Raw genomic sequence first — 22,682 nt, 5'->3', positions numbered from 1 at the left:
ATGTTGATATATCAAATAAACAGAACATAGATGTATTTGTAACTTCTTTATTGTTTTGAAAATGTCCTTACAGGCACTGTGTGAGGTACAGTTTCAGTTGCACTGTTGTCCTTTTAGCTTTGGGGGGGGACGACGACGGCAAATGGCTGAATGTGGCTTTGATGAAGGCACGACCTCCCAAAACTACTACAACAATCCTGAAGCACAATCTGGGAAAGAGAGAAGTGCAGCTTTAACTCAGACCAGTAGATTATCATTTTGTAAAGTTTGGACAACTCAGCTTCCATAATCAGTTATAATTCAGATGATACATAGTCTAATTGGTATTGTTAACACAAGATGTTTATTAAAATAAAATATGAAAAATACTAAACTTAAGGGAAAATCCACTTTTTCTTTAGTCCACTGTTAATACAGCATCATCATGATTGTGTACTAATGAAAAAAATATCCCTTTAAAAAGGTAGAATGGCAAAAAGCAAACAGTACTTTGGTGAATGTCATCTGAGTTCACAGTGGCATTGATTAAACATTGTAACTAAACTTATACATGGGGGGGGTGCTACAATATGACACATTTCACATCTGAGAAATTAAATGCAAGAAAGATTGAGGGAGAGGATTTAAGGAAATACTGACATATCTTGCATATTTCCAACTGGGAGTTTTTTTCCTACAGTAAATATCTGCAAAACTGATTGACACTGCCATCAGCAGTTCCTACATTTGCAGATACAGATGTGCAAAGAGCAACAATCATTCACAAAAACACCATGATTTTTTTCAACCCTACATTGGTGAAGAAATAAGCATCAAATAAATTCTGGTGAGACAAAGTTAACAGTGCAGATTTTAGGATTAGGAATACACTCATGTGGTGATACTTCAGTAATTATAAAACAAAGAGCACATTCCCAGCATTACATAGCTTATTGCAGTTCTAAAAATGTACTTCCTAATGGAATATAAAAATGCTTTGAAAATGTCTCATGGATCTAACATCTGTACACTGCATCTTTGGTAGAAATGGACAAGTATGCAATCTTAATATCTTACAGACCCAGTGAGAAACATTCAGCACAGAGCAGGATGAGAGAAGTCCTAAAATTGCTGATAACGTTGCCACAAAATCTTGTGCGCTACCTGCTGTGATATATATTCTGTATTAGGACAAACATTGCAGATAAATAGTTCTCTAGAAATATTTTAAATAGCCAGATTTATTGACAAAGATGTAAATATACTGAAAAGCGTAATTATTCTATCACAGCCTTTTAAAAGGTAAACTCAGTGATATGACAGATGCATAAGGTAAACAGCATAGTGGCTCAATTTCTGCAACAACTAAGAGTGATGAAGCGAGACATTCAACTTCTGTTTTGGTCTCCTGGCTACCACGCTGTAAGTGTGAAGCGAACTCATACACATGCGAAGATACTGTGTGTGACTGTTAGAGTGAAGTTTTGCATCTCACTCATCTCAATATCTGTGGTGCTGCTCATGGCAACATCATTTAGCTGAGTCTACCTTTTTAAATTGCAAAAAATTTAGAAATATTGCACTTTTTAAAATAGTGCCACAAAAGGGCTTGCTCTCTCAATCAGATAACATTTTCATCTTGCACCTGATATTGGTGGGACTGAACCAAATCAAGGCATTACATTCAGAGGTATATTCTGCGTTGTGCAACACCGTTTCCGGCTATTCAGTATCTTCCTTAGAGCACAGTGCAGAGCAGTACTTTAAGGTTGCTTGGATAAATACATATTTTTTAAAGTTAGTCATGAACTCCAACCCCTTCACTATGTCACTAAAGCCAAACTGGCAATATCATTTTGGCAAAAAAGGATGAGAAGTCAAACGTGCACCCGTTTTCACAATTTTCATACACTCACAGTAGGATTTCCTTAATTTTCAAATACTTCCTCTTTTAAAAGGGCATTAAGCTAAAAAAAAATAGTTCAAAGTCCCCATCCAACCATACAGTAAGAGGCCAGTGTTAGAGACATGTGCCTGTTAGTGAGACAGTTTCCAGTTTCCTGGAGAGGGGAAGGCCAGTAGTGGTGTTGGGGGGGACGTGGGCTGGGGTTTCTATTGGTCAGTTGGAGACAGATGGCCTGCTGTGGTTGGTCAGGTCATGTAGCGTGTGATGGCGCGCAGGGCATATAGCAGTTCTGCCTGAATCCTGGCCTCCATTAGGAGTAGGTTCACATGGACCTGGAAGGGGCATGGTGGCCAGAGGATTAGCATACCATACATACTATAACACAGTGCAGTTACTTTATATAACTGGAATGGTATGGACTGCAGTATGGACAGCTATTGAGCTGTAAAATGGATATGCATTTGCAGAATGTAGCACAAGGCTATAAGAGACAAAAGACAATTCACTGAGTCGGATATGTAAACCAAGTGAGATTCTGCTGAGAAACGTTTTAATGGGGTCCGAAGGAAAAGATGCTTGTACAGACATAATTACTAACTAAAGTGAATGCTGCTGTCCTCATTACGTCAGGGATGAGACATTTGTTCCAGGTTGTCTTGACCTGAGCATTAAAAACAAGACAATGACCCACTTCCACGCTGCTGGTTCTAATAATAACTCAAGCTCGTCTTTCATCTCTTTCAGCCCAGTCAGATTCCAATATGGGGCCTCTCTGCAGAACAACTCAAAACACAATAACAGCATGTTCCTGTGGCCAAGAGCTTCATTTCCTCCAGCTCTGCTCAATAGTCCTAGTGTACTCATGAGCCAAAGCCTCCTGCAGAAACACAATCTAACAGCATGACCAGCCCTGCTACTGAACTCTGGCCTAGTTACAAAGACATATCAGGATTCACAAGATCCTTTTTGTGGCTGTTGACAGTGTAAAGCAAAGCAAAACGTTGTTTTTCAAAGGATACACACGTACATAAACACCATACGATTATACACTCTCACAAACACGAGCATCTGCAGTTTTCTAACCTTCTCGGAGTGACGGAACTGTCTCCAGTAGCTGTCGTACATGCGACGCGTGGTCCTCTCTGGATAACATGTTACCGTCTTTATATAGACCTTCAGGCTGCGTTCCAATAGCTGATTCACCTCCCCATAGTCATAGTCATCATATCTGCAGACAGGACATCAAGCCTGGAGCATCACTTTACGGTCTGCTATGGACTACTTCAGGGCTTCAATAAACACTTACTCACTCATTTAAATATTATCATTATCACACTAACTTGATTGATGCTAAGTGTCCACACTTGATAGTGAATGAGAAATGTATGTGACAGAGAGGGCACTGATGCCTTACCTGATGCCATACATGCAGTGCACGTAGTTGAAGAGTGCACGTCGGAGCATGGTGGTGTCCACGTCCTCGTGACTGGCCATGTTGTAGTAGGTCAGGTCACACGCTGTCCGGAACTTGTCATCCAGCAGCAGCCCGATGTCTGAATAAAGCCTGTTGACCAGAGAGAAACCATGGTCCTCCCACGAGTAGTCCTACAGACAGAGAGAGACAGAGAGAAAGCGAGTGAAGTTGTTCAGGCATGACAGTGGAATTAAGGTTTTCCATTATCACCCACCTGTGCTCTAAAGGTTGGTGGATTGTCTTCCCCGCGTCGAGCAAAGTCCTGGTACCCGAAGGTGGCATCTTCCACAAACTGAGACACTTTGGATGTGGGCATCACCTCATCCTCCAAATCTGCAGAGTCACAATGGAGATGGATCATAATCAGTAATCACATAATCCCTTTACTCAGTGAGAGAGAGACAACAGGAACAGGTGTGGTTGCAGTACCTCCAGAGCCCACCAGTAGGCTCTCTTTCTTCTCCTTCTCGAAGCGTGTGGCCATCTCCTCCTGCGAGGCCTCATCCTCCTCTCTCTCCTGCTGCAGCCTCTTCATTCTATCCATCAGCGCCTCCAACTCACTGACCGAGTCTGTGGTCTGAAAAACACACAACAAACCAGAACTCTGTTATTATGACAATAGAGTTACACATACTTAGATACATTTCCAACACAATCCCTCCAAACACACATAGTTAAATCTCACCTCAGGGCTGGTACTGCTGAGATCTCGGTCCAGGTGATGGTCGCTTGCCAGGTCACATGTACAGTAGTTGCTGATGTAGACGGCCTGGAAGCCGTTGGCGTTTTGTGTGTCCACCTGGGGGTTGATGCCACTGCCAAACACAAAGCTGGCCAGGGCATGGAAATGGGCTAATATGACCACAGCATGGACCAGCTCTGCCAAAGACCAACTGTGCTCCCCTGTCTTCACCAAGTTCTAAAGTAGAGGGGAAGAGAAAGGTTTGGTGCGAGTTACTTTGTGTGCGTATGTGGATAAAAGTCGTGTTTTTGAATAGATACAGTATGTGCATATGTGGATGATGTACTTGAATAAGTGTATGTTTTATACATGTCTGTGTTCTAACCTGAATGTGCTCCTTGGTGATGAGCCAAGGTCTGTGTGCTAGGAGCTTGTTGATCTCGTTGAGGTTCCTCAGTCTCTGAGGGATGTACTGCAGGCCCTTCAGCCAGTCCAGACACACCCCCATCCTGTAGAACTCACGCACATGCAGAGACACCAGGAAGGAACACTGGTGACGCGCTGCAGCCTGGAGAGAACAAGAGGGGAGGCTTTCATATTTCTATTATTTATAGCCTACTGGGAAAACTCTTCCTTTACTGCATATACTTTGTTGTTTTCTACTGTCTAAACTATTTATATTCTTGTTCTATATACCATAGGTGTCTGGCTAGACTGTAAACTCTCCTTCCAGACTCACATTAAGCATCTCCAATACAAAATTAAATCTGGAAGCGGCATCCTATTTTGCAACAAAGCATCCTTCACTCATGCTGCCAAACATACCCTCGTTAAACTGAACATCCTACCGATCCTCGACTTCGGCGATGTCATTTACAAAATAGCCTCCAACACTCTACTCAACAAATTGGATGCAGTCTATCACAGTGCCATCCATTCTGTCCCCAAAACCCCATATACTACCCACCACTGCGACCTGTACGCTCTCGTTGGCCGGCCCTCGCTTCATACTCGTCGCCAAACCCACTGGCTCCAGGTCATCTACAAGTCTTTGCTAGGTAAAGCTTCGCCTTATCTCAGCTCACTGGTCACCATAACACCCACCCGTAGCACGCGCTCCAGCGGGTATATCTCACTGGTCACCCCCAAAGCCAATTCCTCATTTGGCCGCCTTTCCTTCCAGTTCTCTGCTGCCAATGACTGGAACGAATTGCAAAAAAAAAAAAATCACTGAAGCTGGAGACTCATATCTCCCTCATTAGCTTTAAGCACCAGCTGTCAGAGCAGCTCACAGATCACTGCACATAGCCCATCTGTAAATAGCCCATCCAACTACCTCATCCCCATACTGTATTTATTTATTCATTCATCTTGCTCCTTTGCACCCCAGTATCTCTACTTGCGCATTCATCTACTGCACATCTATCACTCCAGTGTTTAATTGGTATATTGTAATTGCTTTGCCACCATGGCCTATTTATTGCCTTACCTCCCCCTTATCTTACCTCATTTGCACACATTGTATATAGAGTTTTTCAAAGGTGTGTTTGTGTATTCCATTTGTAACTCTGTGTTGTTGTGTGTGTCAAACTGCTTTGCTTTATCTTGGCCAGGTCGCAGTTGTAAATAAGAACTTGCTCTCAACTAGCCTACCTGGTTAAATAAAGGTGAAATAAATAAAATAAATATTCTGGGTAGTACTGTATTTAACAGTCCTGTTTTAGTTGGCATTCACCATGTAGCTGGCATGGCAGACTAATATAAAGCATACATACTGCCTGTATATGCATGATCTATACTAAATTAACATTTTCTATGCACGTTGTATACTGTCAATTCTAAGCATGACTTATTTTAAACTGCACATTGATTGTTTCCACATGGTTCTTTAACAATGCATTGCATTCAGCTGTTCCTCCTGACATAACATGCTGCGTCGTTAAGAGTGAGGGGGCAGACTTTGGCCTAGTTGTGGGCCACATCAGGAACTGGGTGAGTTGGAGGTGGGCTGGGAGGACCCTCTGAGATGGCTGCATAACAAAGCTCCACAGATGGAAGTGTTGAGTGGCCAGTGTGCCTAAGCGCGCGCACACCTCTCTCTCTCTCTCCCTCTCTCCCTCCCTCCCTCCCTCCCTCCCTCCCTCCCTCCCTCCCTCCCGGGAATCTCAGCACTGAGACGAAAGTTTAAACACCATAAAGAAAAATATAACCCGTCACGTCGGGACAGCCATTGGTTGTTAGGGAAATGGGTGAATATGGAGATGATATAAATCAGTAGAAGATGTGTTAGGTAGGTCTCCTAAGCAGGGAGGGAGAATCTAAGGGAGGACTTGTCTATGCAGGAGACATCCCCATCGGCTTAGCTTGACCTTTGACCTATCCTGTATCATGCAGCTTCAGGTAGAAGTTGTCTGTAGGATCAGTTTACCTTACCTCTATCCTAACCTCAACCATTGCAGGGAACAATGGCTGCGTCTGAAATGGCACACTATATATTAGTACACTTCTTTTGACCTGTTCCCAGGGCTCTGGTCAAAAGTAGTGCTCTATTATAGGGAACTATGGTGCAATTTTAGACACAACCAATGATAATCTCTTGTTCATCCTACTCCAGTGTTTACCATGATGGCGATGTAGTGTCGGCAGTGGAGAGGCAAGGGGCCGTCCATCCTCAGCAAGTAGAACTGGCTGTGCAGGAAGGACTCCAGGTAGTGGGGGTGCAGTCCCATCACCTGGGTCAGGTGGTCCACATGGCCCAACGGAGAGTAGGCCTCGGCTAGGAGCTGCTCTGTGAGGGGGTCCACTTGGGACGCCTCCACAATCTGGAACCAGGAAGGAGGGATAGGGGGAAGGGGTCCGGCAGGACAGTGAAGAGAGAGGTTTCAGTCAGGCAGTGTGTATTGAACTTGTGTTACAGTAAAAAGTATGCTGCTGTAATCTAAAATATGGTTTACACCTCTAAATTCGAGGCTAGGAGAACATAAAGGTGGAAAGAAAGACAAAGGGCAAAAAGTTCTAGAGATTAAACAAAAGTGACAGAAAACGAGAGTGTAAGCAGGACAGGGGGAAATATAGCCTCAAGACAGAGAACGAAAGCATTTTCTCACCTCTTCCTTTGGAATGAAGGCACTGGGTCCACTGGAGAAGGGTCGCGGCACTCTGACTCCTTTCTCCTGAGACGAGACAAGAGCGGTAGATAAGGAAACTGGGTTAGCTAAGGAACCATAGTACACAAGGAACTTAGATGTACAACCCCACTTTAAGCACAACCTAAATGAACTCTTAGCCATGTTGGGAAACAAAGAAAAAAAACTTAAATTAAGTGAAAAAGAGGGCATGTACAGTGCCTTCGGGAAAGTATTCAGACCCCTTGACTTTTTCCACATTGTTACATTAGCCTTATTCTAAAATTGATCGAATTGTTTTTCCCCCCCTCAATCTACACACAATACCCCATAATGACAAAGAAAAAAATGGGTTTAGAAATTTTTTCAAATTTATTCAAAATAACATTAACTGAAATATTGCATTGACATAAGTATTCAGACCCTTTACTCAGTACTTTGTTGAAGCACCTTTTCAGCGATTACAGCCTCAAGTCTTCTTGGATAGGATGCTACAAGCTTGGCACACCTGTATTTGGGGAGTTTCTCACATTCTTCTCTTCAGATCCTCTCAAGCTTTGTCAGGTTGGCTGGGGAGCGTCGCTGCACAGCTATTTTCAGGTCTCTCCAGAGATGTTCGATCGGGTTCAAATCCGGGCTCTGGCTGGGCCACTCAAGGACATTGAGACTTGTCCCAAAGCCACTACCGCGATGTCTTAGCTGTGTGCTTAGGGTCGTTGTCCTGTTGGAAGGTGAACCTTCGCCCCAATCTGAGGTCCTGAGCGCTCTGGAGCAGGTTGTCATCAAGGATCTCTGTACTTCTTTCCCTCGATCCTGACTAGTCTCCCAGTTCCTGCCGCTGAATGGAAAACATCCCCACAGCATGATGCTGCCAGCACCATGCTTCACTGTAGTGATGGTGCCAGGTTTCCTCCAGACGTGATGCCAAAGAGTTCAATCTTGGTTTCATCAGATGAGAGAATCCTGTTTCTCATGGTCTGAAAGTCCTTTAGGTGCTTTTTGGCAAACTCCAAGCAGGCCATCATGTGCCTTTTGTCTGGCCATTCTACCATAAATGCCTGATTGGTGGAGTGCTGCAGAGATGGTTGTCCTTCTGGAAGGTTCTCCCATCTCCACAGACGAACTCTGGAGCGCTGTCAGAGTGACCATCGTCCCTGACCAAGGCCCTTCTTCCCCGATTGCTCAGTTTTGGCTCCAGGAAGAGTCTTGATGGTTCCAAACTTCTTCCATTTAAGAATGATGGAGGCCACTGTGTTCTTGGTGACCTTCAATGCTGCAGAAATGTTTTGGTACTCTTCCCTAGATCTGTGCCTCGACACAATCCTGTTTCTGAGCTCGGACAATTCCTTCAACCTCATGGCTTGGTTTTTGCTCTGACATGCACTGTCAACTGTGGGACCTTATATATACAAAATCATGTCCAATCAATAGAAATTACCACAGGTGGAATCCAATCAAGTTGGAGAAACATCAAGGATGATCAATGGAAACAGGATGCACCTGAGCTCAATTTCAAGTCTCATATCAAAGGATCTGAATGCTTATGTAAATAAGGTATTTATTGTTATTTTGTAAATGTGCAAAAATGTCTAACCTGTTTTCGCTTTGTCATTATGGGGTATTGCGTGTAGATTGCTGAGAAAAACATTTAATTTAAGCAATTTTAGAATTAGGCTATAACGTAACAAAATGTGGAAAAAGGGAAGTGGTCTGAATACTTTCCGAATGCACTGTATAGAAGTGAGGTTTGATATGTAATGGGCAGCAGGTAAACCCAGTGGGTAATAGCATTGAGCCAGTAACCAAAAGTACAGTGGCTCAAATCGCTGAGCCGACTAGGTGAAAGATCTAACGATGTGCCCTTGAACAAGGCATCTCACCCTAATTGCTCCTATAAGTCGCTCTGGATAAGAATGTCTGCTAAGTGACTAAAATGTAACAGCCAGGCCTTGGTGCATCAATCCGTTTGCTCAGAGGTAAAGTAACCCCCTCCTCTTGTAACCTTTTGAGATGAGCAAACAGCCTGTGTGCACACACATTAGCCATGGAACATTGGGATCAAGTCCTGGGCAGAGGAAAGAACGGCAGCTTTATGGTTCACATTGTCGTGTGTGTGTGCGTGCGTGTGTCTGGCATGTTAAAGTGTAGCTTTATGTTAGGTTGTGTATGTCACACCTGTACATCTATTGAACTTAATGTACTGAGAGCTCTGAGGAGAGAGGGAGGTTAAAGAGATCTCTTCCCAGAGGCAGTGGTGTAAAGTAATTAAGTAAAAATACTTTTAAATACTACACCGAACAAAAATAGAAACGCAACATGTAAAGTGTTGGTGATCCCAGAAATTGTTCATATGCACAAAAAGTGTATTTCTCTCAAATTTTGTGTACAAATTTGTTTCGTACACTAGCCCCACAACGGCAGACAAATTAATTTCGTACACATGTCCAACTAGCCCCACAACCGCAGACCACATGTAACCACGCCAGCCCAGGACTTCCACATCTGGCTTCTTCACCTGCGGGATCGTGTGAAACCAGCCACCCGGACAGCTGATGAAACTGTGGGTTTGCACAACCGAAGAATTTCTGCACAAACTGTCAGAAACCATCTTAGGGAAGCTCATCTGCGTGCTCACCCTTCTCACCAGGGTCTTGACCTGACAAGAGTTTGACATCGTAACCAACTTCAGTGAGCAAATGTTCACCTTCGATGGCCACTGGTATGCTGGAGAAGTGTGATCTTCACAGATGAATCCTGGCTTCAACATTGTGAACAGAGTGCTCCGTGGTGGTGGGGTTATGGTATGGGCAGGCATACGCTACGGACAACTAACACAGTTGCATTTTAGCGATGGCAATTGATTGCACAGAGATACAGTGACGAGATCCTGAGGCCCATTGTCGTGCCATCTATACACAATTCCTGGAAACTGAAAATGTCCCAGTTCTTCCATGGTCTGCATGCTCAAGAGACATGTCCCCCATTGAGCATGTTTGGGATGCTCTGGGTTGCTTGTTCCAGTTTGCGCCAATATCCAGAAACTTCGCACAGCCATTGAAGAGGAGTGAGACAACATTCCACAGGCCAGAATCAACAGCCTGATCAACTCTGTGAAGGAGATGTCACACTGCATGATGCAAATGGGGGTCACACTAGATACTGATGGATTTTCTGATCCACGACGCTAACTTATATATATTTCTTTTATAAATGTTTTTCTTCCCCAATTTCGTGGTATCCAATTGGTAGTTAGTCTTGTCCCATCGCTGCAACTCCCGTACAGACTCGAGAGAGGGGTGAAAGTCGAGAGCTGTGCGTCCTCTGAAACACAACCCAGTTTCTTGCTTCTTGACACAATGCCCGCTTAACCTGGAAGCCAGCCGCACCAATGTGTTGGAGGAAACACTGTACACCGGGTGACCGTGTCAGTGTGCACTGCGCCCGGCCCGCCACAGGAGTCGCTGGTGCGCGATGGGACAAGAACATCCCTACCGGCCAAGCCCTCCCTTAACCCGGACGACACTGGGCCAATTGTGCGCCTCCCCATGTGTCTCCCAGTCTCGGTTGCCTGGGACAGGGCCTGGACTCGGACCAGGATCTTTAGTGGTGATGCAGTGCCTTAGACCACTGCGCCACTCGGAAGGCCCCCTAAACATTTTTTTAAAGGTATCTGTGACCAACAGATGGATATCTGTATTCCCTGTCATGTGAATTCCATAGATTATGGCCTAATGAATTCATTTCAATTGACTGATTTCCTTATAGGAAATAACTCAGTAAAATCTTTGAAATTGTTGCATGTTGCATTTTATATTTTTGTTCAGAAGGATAGTAAAACAAAGAAAATTGGGGACATGACTAATCCTAACCCCACAAGAAAAAAGGCTATTTTAGATTTAGGGATTAGGTTTAGGGAAAATAGGATTTTGAATGTGAATCAATTGTTTGGTAACTGGAAAAATGTACCAGTTTCTCTAGTGATATCACAGTTGACATATTTAGTCATGTTCTACCGACTCCAGGAGAATCATTTTTTCAAATAATGCAAGAAAAAAATGTTCTCACTTTATTTGGAATGGCAAACCAGATAAAGTTAAAAGAGCATATTTATATAACGAACATGAGCATTAAAACTATTAAATATTAAAGACATTAAACCTCTCTTAAAGCCTCCATTGTACCAAAATTGTATCTACTGTAAATCCAAATAGGATTTCTAGCAAGCTACTAAGAGAGGCCCATCCAATGTTTTAAGAGTGGTATCTTTGCCTTTTTGCAGATTAAAACCTTACATTTTTGGTGGATTGACAATGGATGCCTGTTTAAAGTATCCTCCTTTTTAAATGAAGTCATACAGAGTTGGCTACAATTTAAATTTCATCCTCCAGAAAAGGCAGATATAATATTACAGAAAATAATATAGCTAAAGTCCAATATACCGATACAGAAAAAATCTATGCAATTTTGAAAAAATGTACATGAAGGGTATAATATTTATGAAGGACATTGTAAACAAGAACAGTAAAATTATGTCACACAAGCTAACACTAGTGTATGCTCAATACATATGGGGGGAGAACGAGTCAAAGAGACCCCTCTCTGTTCCAGTGGCATATGTCTTATTACATAACAGACCTTTGAATGTGCCTTCTGTCAACAGACAGGCAATTTCCCGTGAATTTAGCTAATTGGGTTGAAGCCCTGTGTCTCCCACTGCCACACACAGACAGACAGACCTGCCCTGTGCTGCAGACAGGTGCAACCTGGTAGTAATCCCTCCCTCTTTCTCCTATTCTCTCTGCCCTCTGGCTGTCTGGCCCTTTGTGTGTGATGTGAGTCTGTTGCTGGGGCAGCGTGGCTGATGCAACTACCTGAGATGATACAGAGAGATGTGGCTCAAATGCTCCTATATATCCTGGCCTGTGTAGATCTAAAAAGAGCCTGGATCTGTCTGTCTCCATCACAAAAAAAAACAAATAGACAGTTGTGTGATAATTGTGGGATAAGTATTTGTTAAATAAGTAATAAAGTAATCAAAAACAAGAATCTTACATCATAATTAAAGATAAATTAAGTAAAATGTCAAGTGACAGTTTTCTCTCTCTCAGTAAACTCTAATTTCCAACCAATAGGTTGTCTGTTGAGAACAACCTGTATGAAACCTTTTGGGTTTTAACCTATAAAATAAAATATCTATAGTTTCTGCCTTTACCAGTATATGTATATCTGATTGAGGCATAGAGTATTTACCAGTATCTATTGGTAACTGTAGAAGGCAGACATGAAAGTGTTTTTTTTTCAGTCAGTGATGTTGGTCATGAAAGGGCTGACTCCGGTGTGCATACAGACAAAGCTGTCTCTAGGCATTGTAATCTGTATGTCCTCATGTTTTGTTGTTAAACCGATAACTGTGGCAACAGGGACTGGACAGAGTATTGAATCATTCATTGACTGAGAGCTGCTTTTGAAGTTCTTCAACAGAATGTTGTTTTTCTGTGGATTTAGACCGAAGTAGAGATTTAGAAAGAAGTAGGAATTAAGAGGTGGAGTTAGATAAAAGTAGGGATTAACTAGAAATATACCAAAATATTTTTAGAAATGTACTTGAAATGAATATTACACTTGAAGTCAATAATACAATTTTAAAAAGTATTCTATGAAAGATTACAATCATTTTAGCATATAGGTTTCATGGTATAGTTGTCCAAATCTATACACTCACATGCCTATACAAATATTACCACTGAATGTAAATACAAATGGTACTTTACAGTGAATCTGCAGAGAAAAGGGAAGTGATGCAGTGGAAATATGATCACAATGCTAAACTAATATCAAAAGCAGTCTCTATTTGTTCTGCTAAATGTTTTTGAGTACATTAATTATGTAATGGATATGTGCCATCTGTGTGCAAAATGCAGATATATTTCTAATGAGTCTACCATTTACATGCAGTGAGTGAGGTAGTGAGAGACTCTTATCAATTCCCCCCCAACTCTATTGCTATCATACTGATTGATGACCATCCAGGGAATTAAATCAATGCAAATTGAACAATCTTTGCAGATTGTTGTCTGATATGTTTGAATGGAAAAACAGCCTGATTGTCATCAAATCTGTGGCTCAGTTGGTAGAGCATGGTGTTTGCAACACCAGGGTTGTGGGTTCGATTCCCATGGAGGACCAGTACAGAAAATATATATATATATATTTAAAATGTATGAAATGTATGCATTCACTACTGTAAGTCGCTCTGGATAAAAGCATCTGCTAAATGACTCAAATGTAAATGTAATTAACGTTCAGGTTGTTCTTGGACTGCAAAAAAGGCCATGATCAATGACTAAATTATTAGATTTGAGATGATTTAAAATAGGCCTAAATCTAAAGCAATGTAGATTCTGAAGCAATTCTATAGATGATGTTGAAATACAGAATGTAATACAAAAATATCAGTAAGGGAAGGATTAGACCTGTGAAAAGAAATGTGGATGTCTGCTGAATCAGTAGATCTAATCAAAGCCTACTTACTGTACTCCTGCAGGATCTAATTGAGAACTTAATAGGGTGCAATTATATTTTATCTAAATTGGAAGGAATGACTAATCACCTTGATAAAACATGCTATTGGTCGACTAGTAAAAATAACATTTGGAGAAATCAATCTGAAAACACCATACCTTTTTCCTTATCACCTTTTGACAGATGTTACACATGTGAAATGGGTTGGGGGAGGTGGAGTCCGCACTGAAGCTCATGCTGGCCGCCACTGTAACCGTCGTAGAAACTGTAGGCCTATGTCACTCTCTTGGAGGTGTGGTAGTGGTGGGTTGGGGAGACCGAAGAGTTATTAAATCACGAAGCCGTTTTTCGAGAGTGGTATACGGAGGATCTGTGTTCCCCAGTCTGGCTCACCACACAAAACCAGGCAGTTCGGTGAGCAAACTTCTAACTTTGCTCTGCCGGAGGTGGGCCCGCCCACCAGCCAATAGCGGCGCACAACAGCTAGAGGGGTGTGTTTGTGAAACAACATACGCCTGCTGTCTTTAGTTAGCTATTAAAGCAATAACTTTCCACAACCCGCATCCTTTTATTAGACCCAAGACAACTAAAAAGCAACTTGAATCCGTACCAAATAAAGAAAAAAACTACCTTCAGCAAAATAATACTTTGATGACTTCCCTGTATAGATAAATTACAGTGCGTTTGTCATAAGTAATTTCAATTGGATCGAACAGCATGGATAGAACCAGGGTACAACATACTCTGGTCTACAAGGTTTGTTTTAGTAATAGGCTATATAGTCGGCAATAAAGTTTTACGTTGGTGTGTGTGTGTGTGTGTGTGTGTGTGTGTGTGTGTGTGTGTGTGTGTGTGTGTGTGTGTGTGTGTGTGTGTGTGTGTGTGTGTGTGTGTGTGTGTAAATGTGTCTCTGTGTGTAAACAAACAAGATGAAAGAAGAAGGCTCAGTAATTTGCAGAGCAAAGCAACACAGGTCTACAGCCAGGTAGATCCTCACGAATAAAAACATTATTTTCATCATTATACTAAAAACTATAAATACACACATAAAGGAAGGATCCTGCTTTTGTTTTTTGTGTATGGGGCCATGGTAGTACTGGTAAGTCTGACGTGAGTCACCCTACTTTCTGCTGGTATGCTGTAAATTCTCTTTAATTTGAAATGCATTTTTAGTTGAGGAAGCAGAAAATATTGAGGATGCAGAAAATATTGCATACAAGTACAACATTGAGTCAGCAAACAAAGAGAGCAGTGGTGGTAACAAAACCACTCAGCAGAAATCTTGACTAATCCAGCCCCACAGACACGCAAAGACATGTCTCCTCATCTTTCACCTCCTCTCTCTTCTTCCTTTCAAGTCTCTCACCCAGGGCTGGGGATTAGTCAACTATGCAAAACAAAAATATAAACGCAAAATGCAACAATTTGGAAGATTTTACTGAGTTACAGTTCATATAAGGAAATCAGTCAATTGAAAAATTAATTAGGCCCTAATCTATGGATTTTACATGACTGTGTAGGGGTGCAGCTATGAGTGGTAGTGATGGGTCGTTCGCGAACGGAGTCGGCTCTTGTGGTGAACGTTGTGGTGAACGTTGTGGTGAACGTTCAACGTTCACGTTGTGGTGAACGTTGTGGTCGGCTCGCATATCGGAAGAGCCGAATCTATTTATAAAAATATGAAAACATTAAGATATGAATAATCAAAAGATTTAAATGAATAGAATTAACTAATTCAAAGAACAAAAAAAGAAATAAAATATATAGGCCTAAATGCCCAAGTGCACACACATTCGTTCGGACTGTCTGCTCAGACTAACAGCCTCACCTGTTGTTCCTGTCAATCAGAAACTGTGTCAACCAATGAACCAAAGATGCGTGAGGGAGGGCCGAGCCAACTCACTCACAGTCACACACTTAGCAGCGAGGAGAGAGAGGAAGGACAGCTGTGAAAACAACAGCTGGAAAATGAGTCGGGAGGACAGAAGCATGTGGATGCATTTTAAGAATGTAGACAATGTTAGAGCACAGTGTAGAATTTGCCAAAACAAAATCTCATATAAAGCCGGTTCTACGCACAACCTACACCGGCATATGTGAACTGTGCACCCAACTGTGAAGCTAGCTGTAGCAGAGCTTCGAGAAACTAGCGGGCCTGCTAGTGATAGTGGTGGAGGGTTTAAGTGAGACTGCTTATAACTGACCTACCTATAGGCAAATCGTGCCATTTTGTTTTTACCAAGTTACTCAAGGCCTCTAGTTTCTGTGTGCCAAATTAGAAAAAAGTTAACAATCTATACTTGAGTTATTTGACCATGTCAAGAGAAAAAAAAATCTAAGAATAAAAATAGGTTTGACAGCCTCGCCATGAACCCCTAAATATGGGTGTTGGGAAAGCTACTCTGAAAATATAGTTTACCAAGCTAGCAATTACTTCACACTTGAAGAAGTTAAGCTACACTAAAGCTACCTTTAAGAAGAACAGTTTACTTAAGTAAAGCTACTTTGACTACCTCGTGAAATTCTCATATTTAAATCTGAAATGTCATAGAATACAAATGCAATAACATAATGTGTAATTTATGCTATTAAACACAAAAACAATGTTTCAGAGGAGAATTAGGCAGGTCTGATGCCTGAAAATAAAGGACATTCTTGCCTACTTCACCCATATTTAATTTAATTTTAGCAAAAAAATTATTAACTACTGAAAACACGATGTAGATTTAAACCAAGCTACTGCAAACTGTAGTTTAATTGCTAGTTGAACTATATGTAGTAAACTACTCCCCAACACTGGTCATCTTATAATGAATGCCACTGATGCAATCAGTTTCTCCCTTACATTCTCTTTTGGAATTATCTCTTTTGGAACAATCTACATTGTTTTTTACTTAACTGATTAAAAAGGTGACAGGTCAAAAGGTAGTTAGGGACAATCTCCTCCACCTCATTGCCAGGGAGTCTCAGCAGGCGATACCAGGTGACTCTGGCTTAGGTGCTCTACTACTCATTATCCCTCTGCATTAGGCTTTGAGTTTGGCTTTCCCACTTATATTTGTAAAGTAAAATTCTTTAAATATCCCTATAAAAAAACAATTACTAATCATTAGCCATAAAACTGAAATGTGCTCCATCAAGTATGTATCAAAGGTCATTCAACGTCTTGGTCAAAGGTCATTCAACAACTGGCTCACCCAAAATTCTCGCTGCTTAGTTTTTAATCCCTACTATTGTTGTTGTTGTCGTCATCTTTTTTCTAAGAAGAGTGGCATTTAGATTATTATTTACTGTTTGTAATGCTATGTGAATGGGTTGTACATACACAGTACAGGCCTTTAACAGTTTTATACTTGAGTGTACCGTGTATCTGTATCTGCACTTATCTTCCAAAATTTAATTTTTATATTTTTTATTTCACCTTTATTTAACCAGGTAGGCCAGTTGAGAACAAGTTCTCATTTACCGCTGCGACCTGGCCAAGATAAAGCAAAGCAGTGCGACAGAAACAACAACACGGAGTTACACATGGGATAAACAAACGTACAGTCAATAACACAATAGAAAATCTGTATACAGTGTGTGCAAATTAAGTAAGGAGGAAAGGCAATAAATAGGCCAATAGTGGTGAAGTAATTACAATTTAGCAATTTACACTGGAGTGGTATATGTGCAGATGAGGATGTGCAAGTAGAAATACTGGTGTGCAAAAGAGCAGAAAAACAAAAACAAATATGGGGATGAGGTAGGTAGTTGGTTGGATGGGCTATTTACAGATGGGCTATGTACAGCTGCAGCATGTGCTGTGTGGGCTGTGTACAGCTGCAAACATCCAGAGTATTATATACTGTATGTTGGAGGAATTGAATACCTTCATTGTACTGTAGGTGATCACTATGCTGTACTAATACTGTAAGAATAACTGGAGAGAAAAATACTCAAGCCCTCATGTCATGTTGGCATTATCTGATTGGCTGTGTCATTGATTCCTGGCTCCTCCCATACAAATATAAAGAGTTATACATATGACATCTTATAGTCTCAATATTTCAAACTAGTCACAATTGTTTATTCAGGTGTAATTCAATGTGTATTATGGAATTTGACACTAATCTGTATTTCAGCTTGTGTTTTCATACACACTGTAAATATGCCGTGTGAGAGCTTGCTTCAAACAAGCAAAAAGTGTTACCCAGTAAGAAATCCGACATTTACAATGCTGTAAACTGGGAGACTTTCCAGCCGATAGCTACAGTGAAAATGGTCAATCTACACAAAACATCCCATAATGACAAAGCAAAAACAGGTTTTTAGAAATGTTTGCAAATGTATATAAAAAATAAAAGAATGAAATATCACATTTATATAAGTATTCAGACCCTTTACTCAGCACTTTTTTGAAGCACCTTTGGCAGCGATTACAGCCTCAAGTCTTCTTGGGTATTACACTACAAGCTTGGCACAACTGTATTTGGGGAGTTTCTCCCATTTTTCTCTGCAGATCCTCTCAAGCTCTGTCAGGTTGGATGGGGAGCATCGCTGCACAGCTATTTTCAGGTCTCTCCAGAGATGTTATATTGGGTTCATGTCCGGGCTCTGGCTTTTCCCGAAGCTACTCCTGCGTTATCTTGGCTGCGTCCTTGGGTCGTTAACATGTTGGAAGGTGAACCTTCGCCCCCAGTCTGAGGTCCTGAGCACTCTGGAGCAGGTTTTCATCAAGGATCTCTCTGTACTTTGCTCCATTCATCTTTCCCTCGATCCTGACTAGTCTCCCAGTCCTTGCTGCTGAAAAACATCCCCACAGCATGATCCTGCCACCACCATGCTTCACCGTACAGATGGTGCCAGGTTTCCTCCAGATGTGACACTTGGCATTCAGGCCAAAGAGTTCAATCTTGGCTTCATCAGACCAGAAAATCTTGTTTCTCATGGTCTGAGTCTTTTAGGTGTCTTTTGGCAAACTCCAAACAGGCTGTCATGTGCCTTTTACTGAGGAGTGGCTTCAGTCTGGCCTGATTGGTGAAGTGCTGCAGAGATGGTTGTCCTTCTGGAAAGTTCTCCCATCTCCACAGACGAACTCTGGAGCTCTGTCAGTGACCATCAGGTTCTTGGTCTCCTCCCTGACCAAGGTCCTTCTCCCCTGATTGCTAAGTTTGGCTGGGTGGTCAGCTCTAGGAAGAGTCTTGGTGGTTCCAAACTTGATGTAGGCCACTGTGTCCTTGGGGACCTTCAATGCTGAAGACATGTCTTGGTACCCTTCCCCAGATCTCTGCTCCTGTCTCGGAGCTCTATGGACAATTCCATCGACCTCATGGCTTGGTTTTTGCTCTGACATGCACTGTCAACTGTGGGACCTTTGTATAGACTGGTCTGAGCCTTTCCAAATCATGTCCAATCAATTGAATTTACCACAGGTGGACTCCAATCAAGTTGTAGAAACACCTCAAGTATCATCAATAGAAACAGGATGCACCTGAGCAAAATTTCAAGTCTCATAGTAAAGGGTCTGAATACTTATGTAAATAAGGTATTTCAATTTTTTTACACATTAGCAAACATTTCTAAAAACCTGTTTTGGCTTTGTCATTATGGGATTATTGTGTGTAAATATTGTGTATGTAATCCATTTTAGAATAAGGCTGTAATGTAACAAAATGTGGAAAAAGTCAAGGGGTCTGAATACTTTCCGAATGAACTGTAACCCCTCTATTTGGTCAGTGCTGCTGTGTGTAGCATACATTATAATCTCTCTGTGGCACTGAAGCTACCCACTGGACAAAGTCTGGTTGAATCAATGTTTTTTCCACAACATTTCAACCAAAATAATCTGTGATGACGTTGAATCAACATGCAAAACTGATTGGATTTGTAAAAAGTCATTAACATAAGGGCATTGTGTTTTTCCCCCTAAATTTGAACATAAATCCAATGACGTTGAATTCACGTTAGTTGACAACTCAACCAAATGTATATCAAAGCTATACCGTGAAGTGACTTCTGTACCCAGTGGGTAGTTTGTGTCCTTCTTTAAACCTGTCCCTACTACAGGACACATATGCTTCTCAGTTTGGTTCCAATAGGTATTGATAGGTATTGACTGTGCACCTTTCTTCCCGTTCCTTTGTAGCTGGTTTACTTTCAAACTCTAAACTCTGTCATCAGGCATTGCACTACCTGACCCTCAATGGTCTGGTTTACACAACACTCAGTCCCACTGGCAGCAACAAAATAATAAATCATATCATAACACAAGGTCCTCCAACACAATGAAGCCTGTCTGAGCTCACTGGGAAACCCAGGCCCAGATCACTGGCTGTGGCTACAGTTATAGACTGATTTCCAGACCCTGTTAGCTAGGTGGTTGGGAGGTTATGCGGAAATAGCTTGGCTATATTGCAATTTGTGTTTATGTATATTTACAGTCTGCCCCACAGATATGTATGCACCGTACAGTGAGCATACCTAACAACTGAGAACTTTTCAAAGCAATAAAATATTTTGTTTCCATTGCTGGACAGTGACACAGAGGAAGTTCAGATTGGTAGCTGGCAGGAGCCAGTGGCTTCTGATTGGATATCAGATTCTGTGTGAGGATGACTTTATTATGCATTACAACACATCGCAGTATAACAATCAAATTCATAAACAACTCCTATTTCATATCTCAGCAATCAAGGTTCAATGCCTGGCCACAATTCAGTTCACACAATGAATAACAAAGCTTTATTGTGTGCCTTTGTTCATAAAGTTTTAAGTCTCATTATTGTTGAGACTTATGTAATGTGGTTCTTGTGAATATACAAAAATATTTTGGTCTGATTCAGGTTTTCTTGGCAGAAGTATTCACTTCCTGTTTTGTGAAGAGATCCAGAGTGCCTTTCTTTCTGTCAGAGCTCTGTGAATACGTATTGCTGTTCTCTCTTCTCTGCATGAGTTTGAGCAGATTAAACTTGGACGTTCACCTGCTGTTTCTCTTATTAAGGCTGTGTTAACTTTATGGCTTTTGTCAACCTGATTATATGAATTCCTTGCCAGTAATAATTGTATTATCCTTACATTATTGGAAGGCTGAAGGACAACATAGTGTATGATCAACAGTAAATTCCATAAGAACCATTGTAATAGTGCAAAATGAAACCGGCAGATTTCGTAAATTGTAAAGGGCATAATAAAACAGAATCTAAAACCATAAATGTGGGGCCACATATATTGGGTGTAGGTTACACCTACTTTACATAAAATGTAACTTTTAAAGTAACTGTGAAAATATCCTTTTTAAAAGTTGATATTCTGTTAACTCATACCCAAATAATGCTGTTGACTAGTCTTATATTCGTATTTGTGGCCAAAGCATAATTTGGAGAAAAAAACACTTCAAATCCCCACCTCAAACTTGAATCTCAAACAGAAGTTTCAAAAATGCTTGCTATTTCCTAAAAGAGAATTCATCCTGCCTCATTAGCTGAGCTGGCCAATCAGCCGTCTACATTAATATTAATAATATAGACCATTCTGTTGTTGGGGTAGGCCCACACCATTCCAACACAGAAAATCTGCTTTTTAACATACTTAATTTTTAAAAAAATAGTAAGGAAAAGTATTTCATAGAAATATGAAAACACTGGACAGTTACTGTAAAACCAAAATGTAAAAAGATGCCCAAGACATAGATAGGAAAAGGTTAATCTGATCTCCTAAAAACCCTTTCAATGTACTGACATGACGTTATAATCATCGCAGAATGTGTCATTGACATCACCAATAAATTATGATAGGGAGAGCAGGAAAGAGGGGAGGAGAAAAGATAACCATCCATATAGATAATATTGCCTCAGTCAAGAGGACCCGAGTGTAGACCCCAATGCATTGATCCACATTCATACCTGCATTGACCCACATTCTGGACGGTTGACCCTTACTTCAGCCCAGCTGACCCTTCTGAAGCCTATGTCCTTCTACAGGGCTGAACTATCTGATCCATAGACTGCAATGTGTTTTCTGTTTGTGCATACCATTTTGAATGACTAGCAGATAACATATGTAAATAGAATAAAGAAAACTTGTTTCTAAACAAAGTGACATGGGATGACAGGCCTTCAATGTTGGGCACCTTCTCTCTGCACTCACTTAACTTGTTTGATGGAAATCACAAGTCTAAGGGAGATTTTTACTTGAGAAAAAGACCGTCCTCTCGTTGACTCCTTCGTCCTCTCTCCTCTGTGACCAGGAAACCTATAAGTGGTTGAGGAGAATATCAGTTAGTTTGTTGGCAAACGGAGGAGTGTCCTCGCCTCCTTGACAGCCTCCTTCCGCTGAGGAAGCACAAGAGTATCCTACCTGAGTCCTTCGCAGAAGAGTTTTGAGATGCGCCACACCCCCTTTGAATCAGCTGTTGTTTACACGGAGGAAAATGCATACATGTATTTAAAAAACAATATTATTTTTATCCTTTTATCTAAAAAATGTTTATCACAACTAGCTAAATTGGCTGCTATCTGAACAGGTCTATCGAACAATCTTTTTGGGCCACTATAACTATAACTATTTTGACAATTGGATTGGTCCCCTCTACCACACGGAACCCACTAATCTACCGACGGAAACGCAAGGGGTGGCTAATAACAGACCTCCATCTTCTGCTAGCTTGCTATCCATGGCTCGGCTAGCTGTCTGAATCGCCAAGACCCCAACCAACCTCACTACTCACTGGACCCTTATGTTCACTCGGCTAAGCATGCCTCTCCTTAATGTCAATATGCCTTGTCCATTGCTGTTCTGGTTAGTGTTTATTGGCTTATTTCACTGTAGAGCCTCTAGCCCTGCTCATTATACCTTATCCAACCCTTCAGTTCCACCACCCACACATGCGATGACATCACCTGGTTTCAATGATGTTTCTAGAGACAATATCTCTTTCATCATCACTCAATGCCTAGGTTTACCTCCACTGTATTCACATCCTACCATACCTTTGTCTGTACACTATACCTTGAA

At 41.4% G+C, this 22,682-nt stretch overlaps 1 protein-coding gene across 2 annotated transcripts; it reads right to left on the bottom strand.

Annotated features, from left to right (window-relative positions):
* Positions 1-31: 31 nt before the first annotated feature.
* LOC106567842 (sestrin-3) lies at positions 32-14,130 on the bottom strand. 2 transcript variants are annotated; one of them, XM_014137641.2, is made up of 10 exons: positions 13,847-14,130; positions 7,149-7,214; positions 6,663-6,863; positions 4,427-4,609; positions 4,045-4,278; positions 3,789-3,936; positions 3,574-3,692; positions 3,300-3,490; positions 2,969-3,113; positions 32-2,217 (listed from the first exon to the last, which is right to left on the bottom strand). In XM_014137641.2, the coding sequence occupies exons 1-10, from the start codon at positions 13,922-13,924 to the stop codon at positions 2,131-2,133; spliced, it is 1,452 nt and encodes a 483-aa protein (XP_013993116.1). In that variant the 5' UTR covers positions 13,925-14,130; the 3' UTR covers positions 32-2,130. The 2 variants fall into 2 exon arrangements, with proteins under 2 accessions (XP_013993116.1, XP_013993115.1); XM_014137640.2 differs by having other exon boundaries at positions 32-209.
* Positions 14,131-22,682: the final 8,552 nt, after the last annotated feature.

This window comes from Salmo salar, chromosome 13, assembly GCF_965601325.2.
Source record: "Salmo salar chromosome 13, fSalSal1, whole genome shotgun sequence".
NCBI lineage: Eukaryota > Metazoa > Chordata > Actinopteri > Salmoniformes > Salmonidae > Salmo > Salmo salar.
The sequence above is the reverse complement of the archived record's forward strand: the minus strand, read 5'-3'. Positions and strand labels throughout refer to the sequence as shown.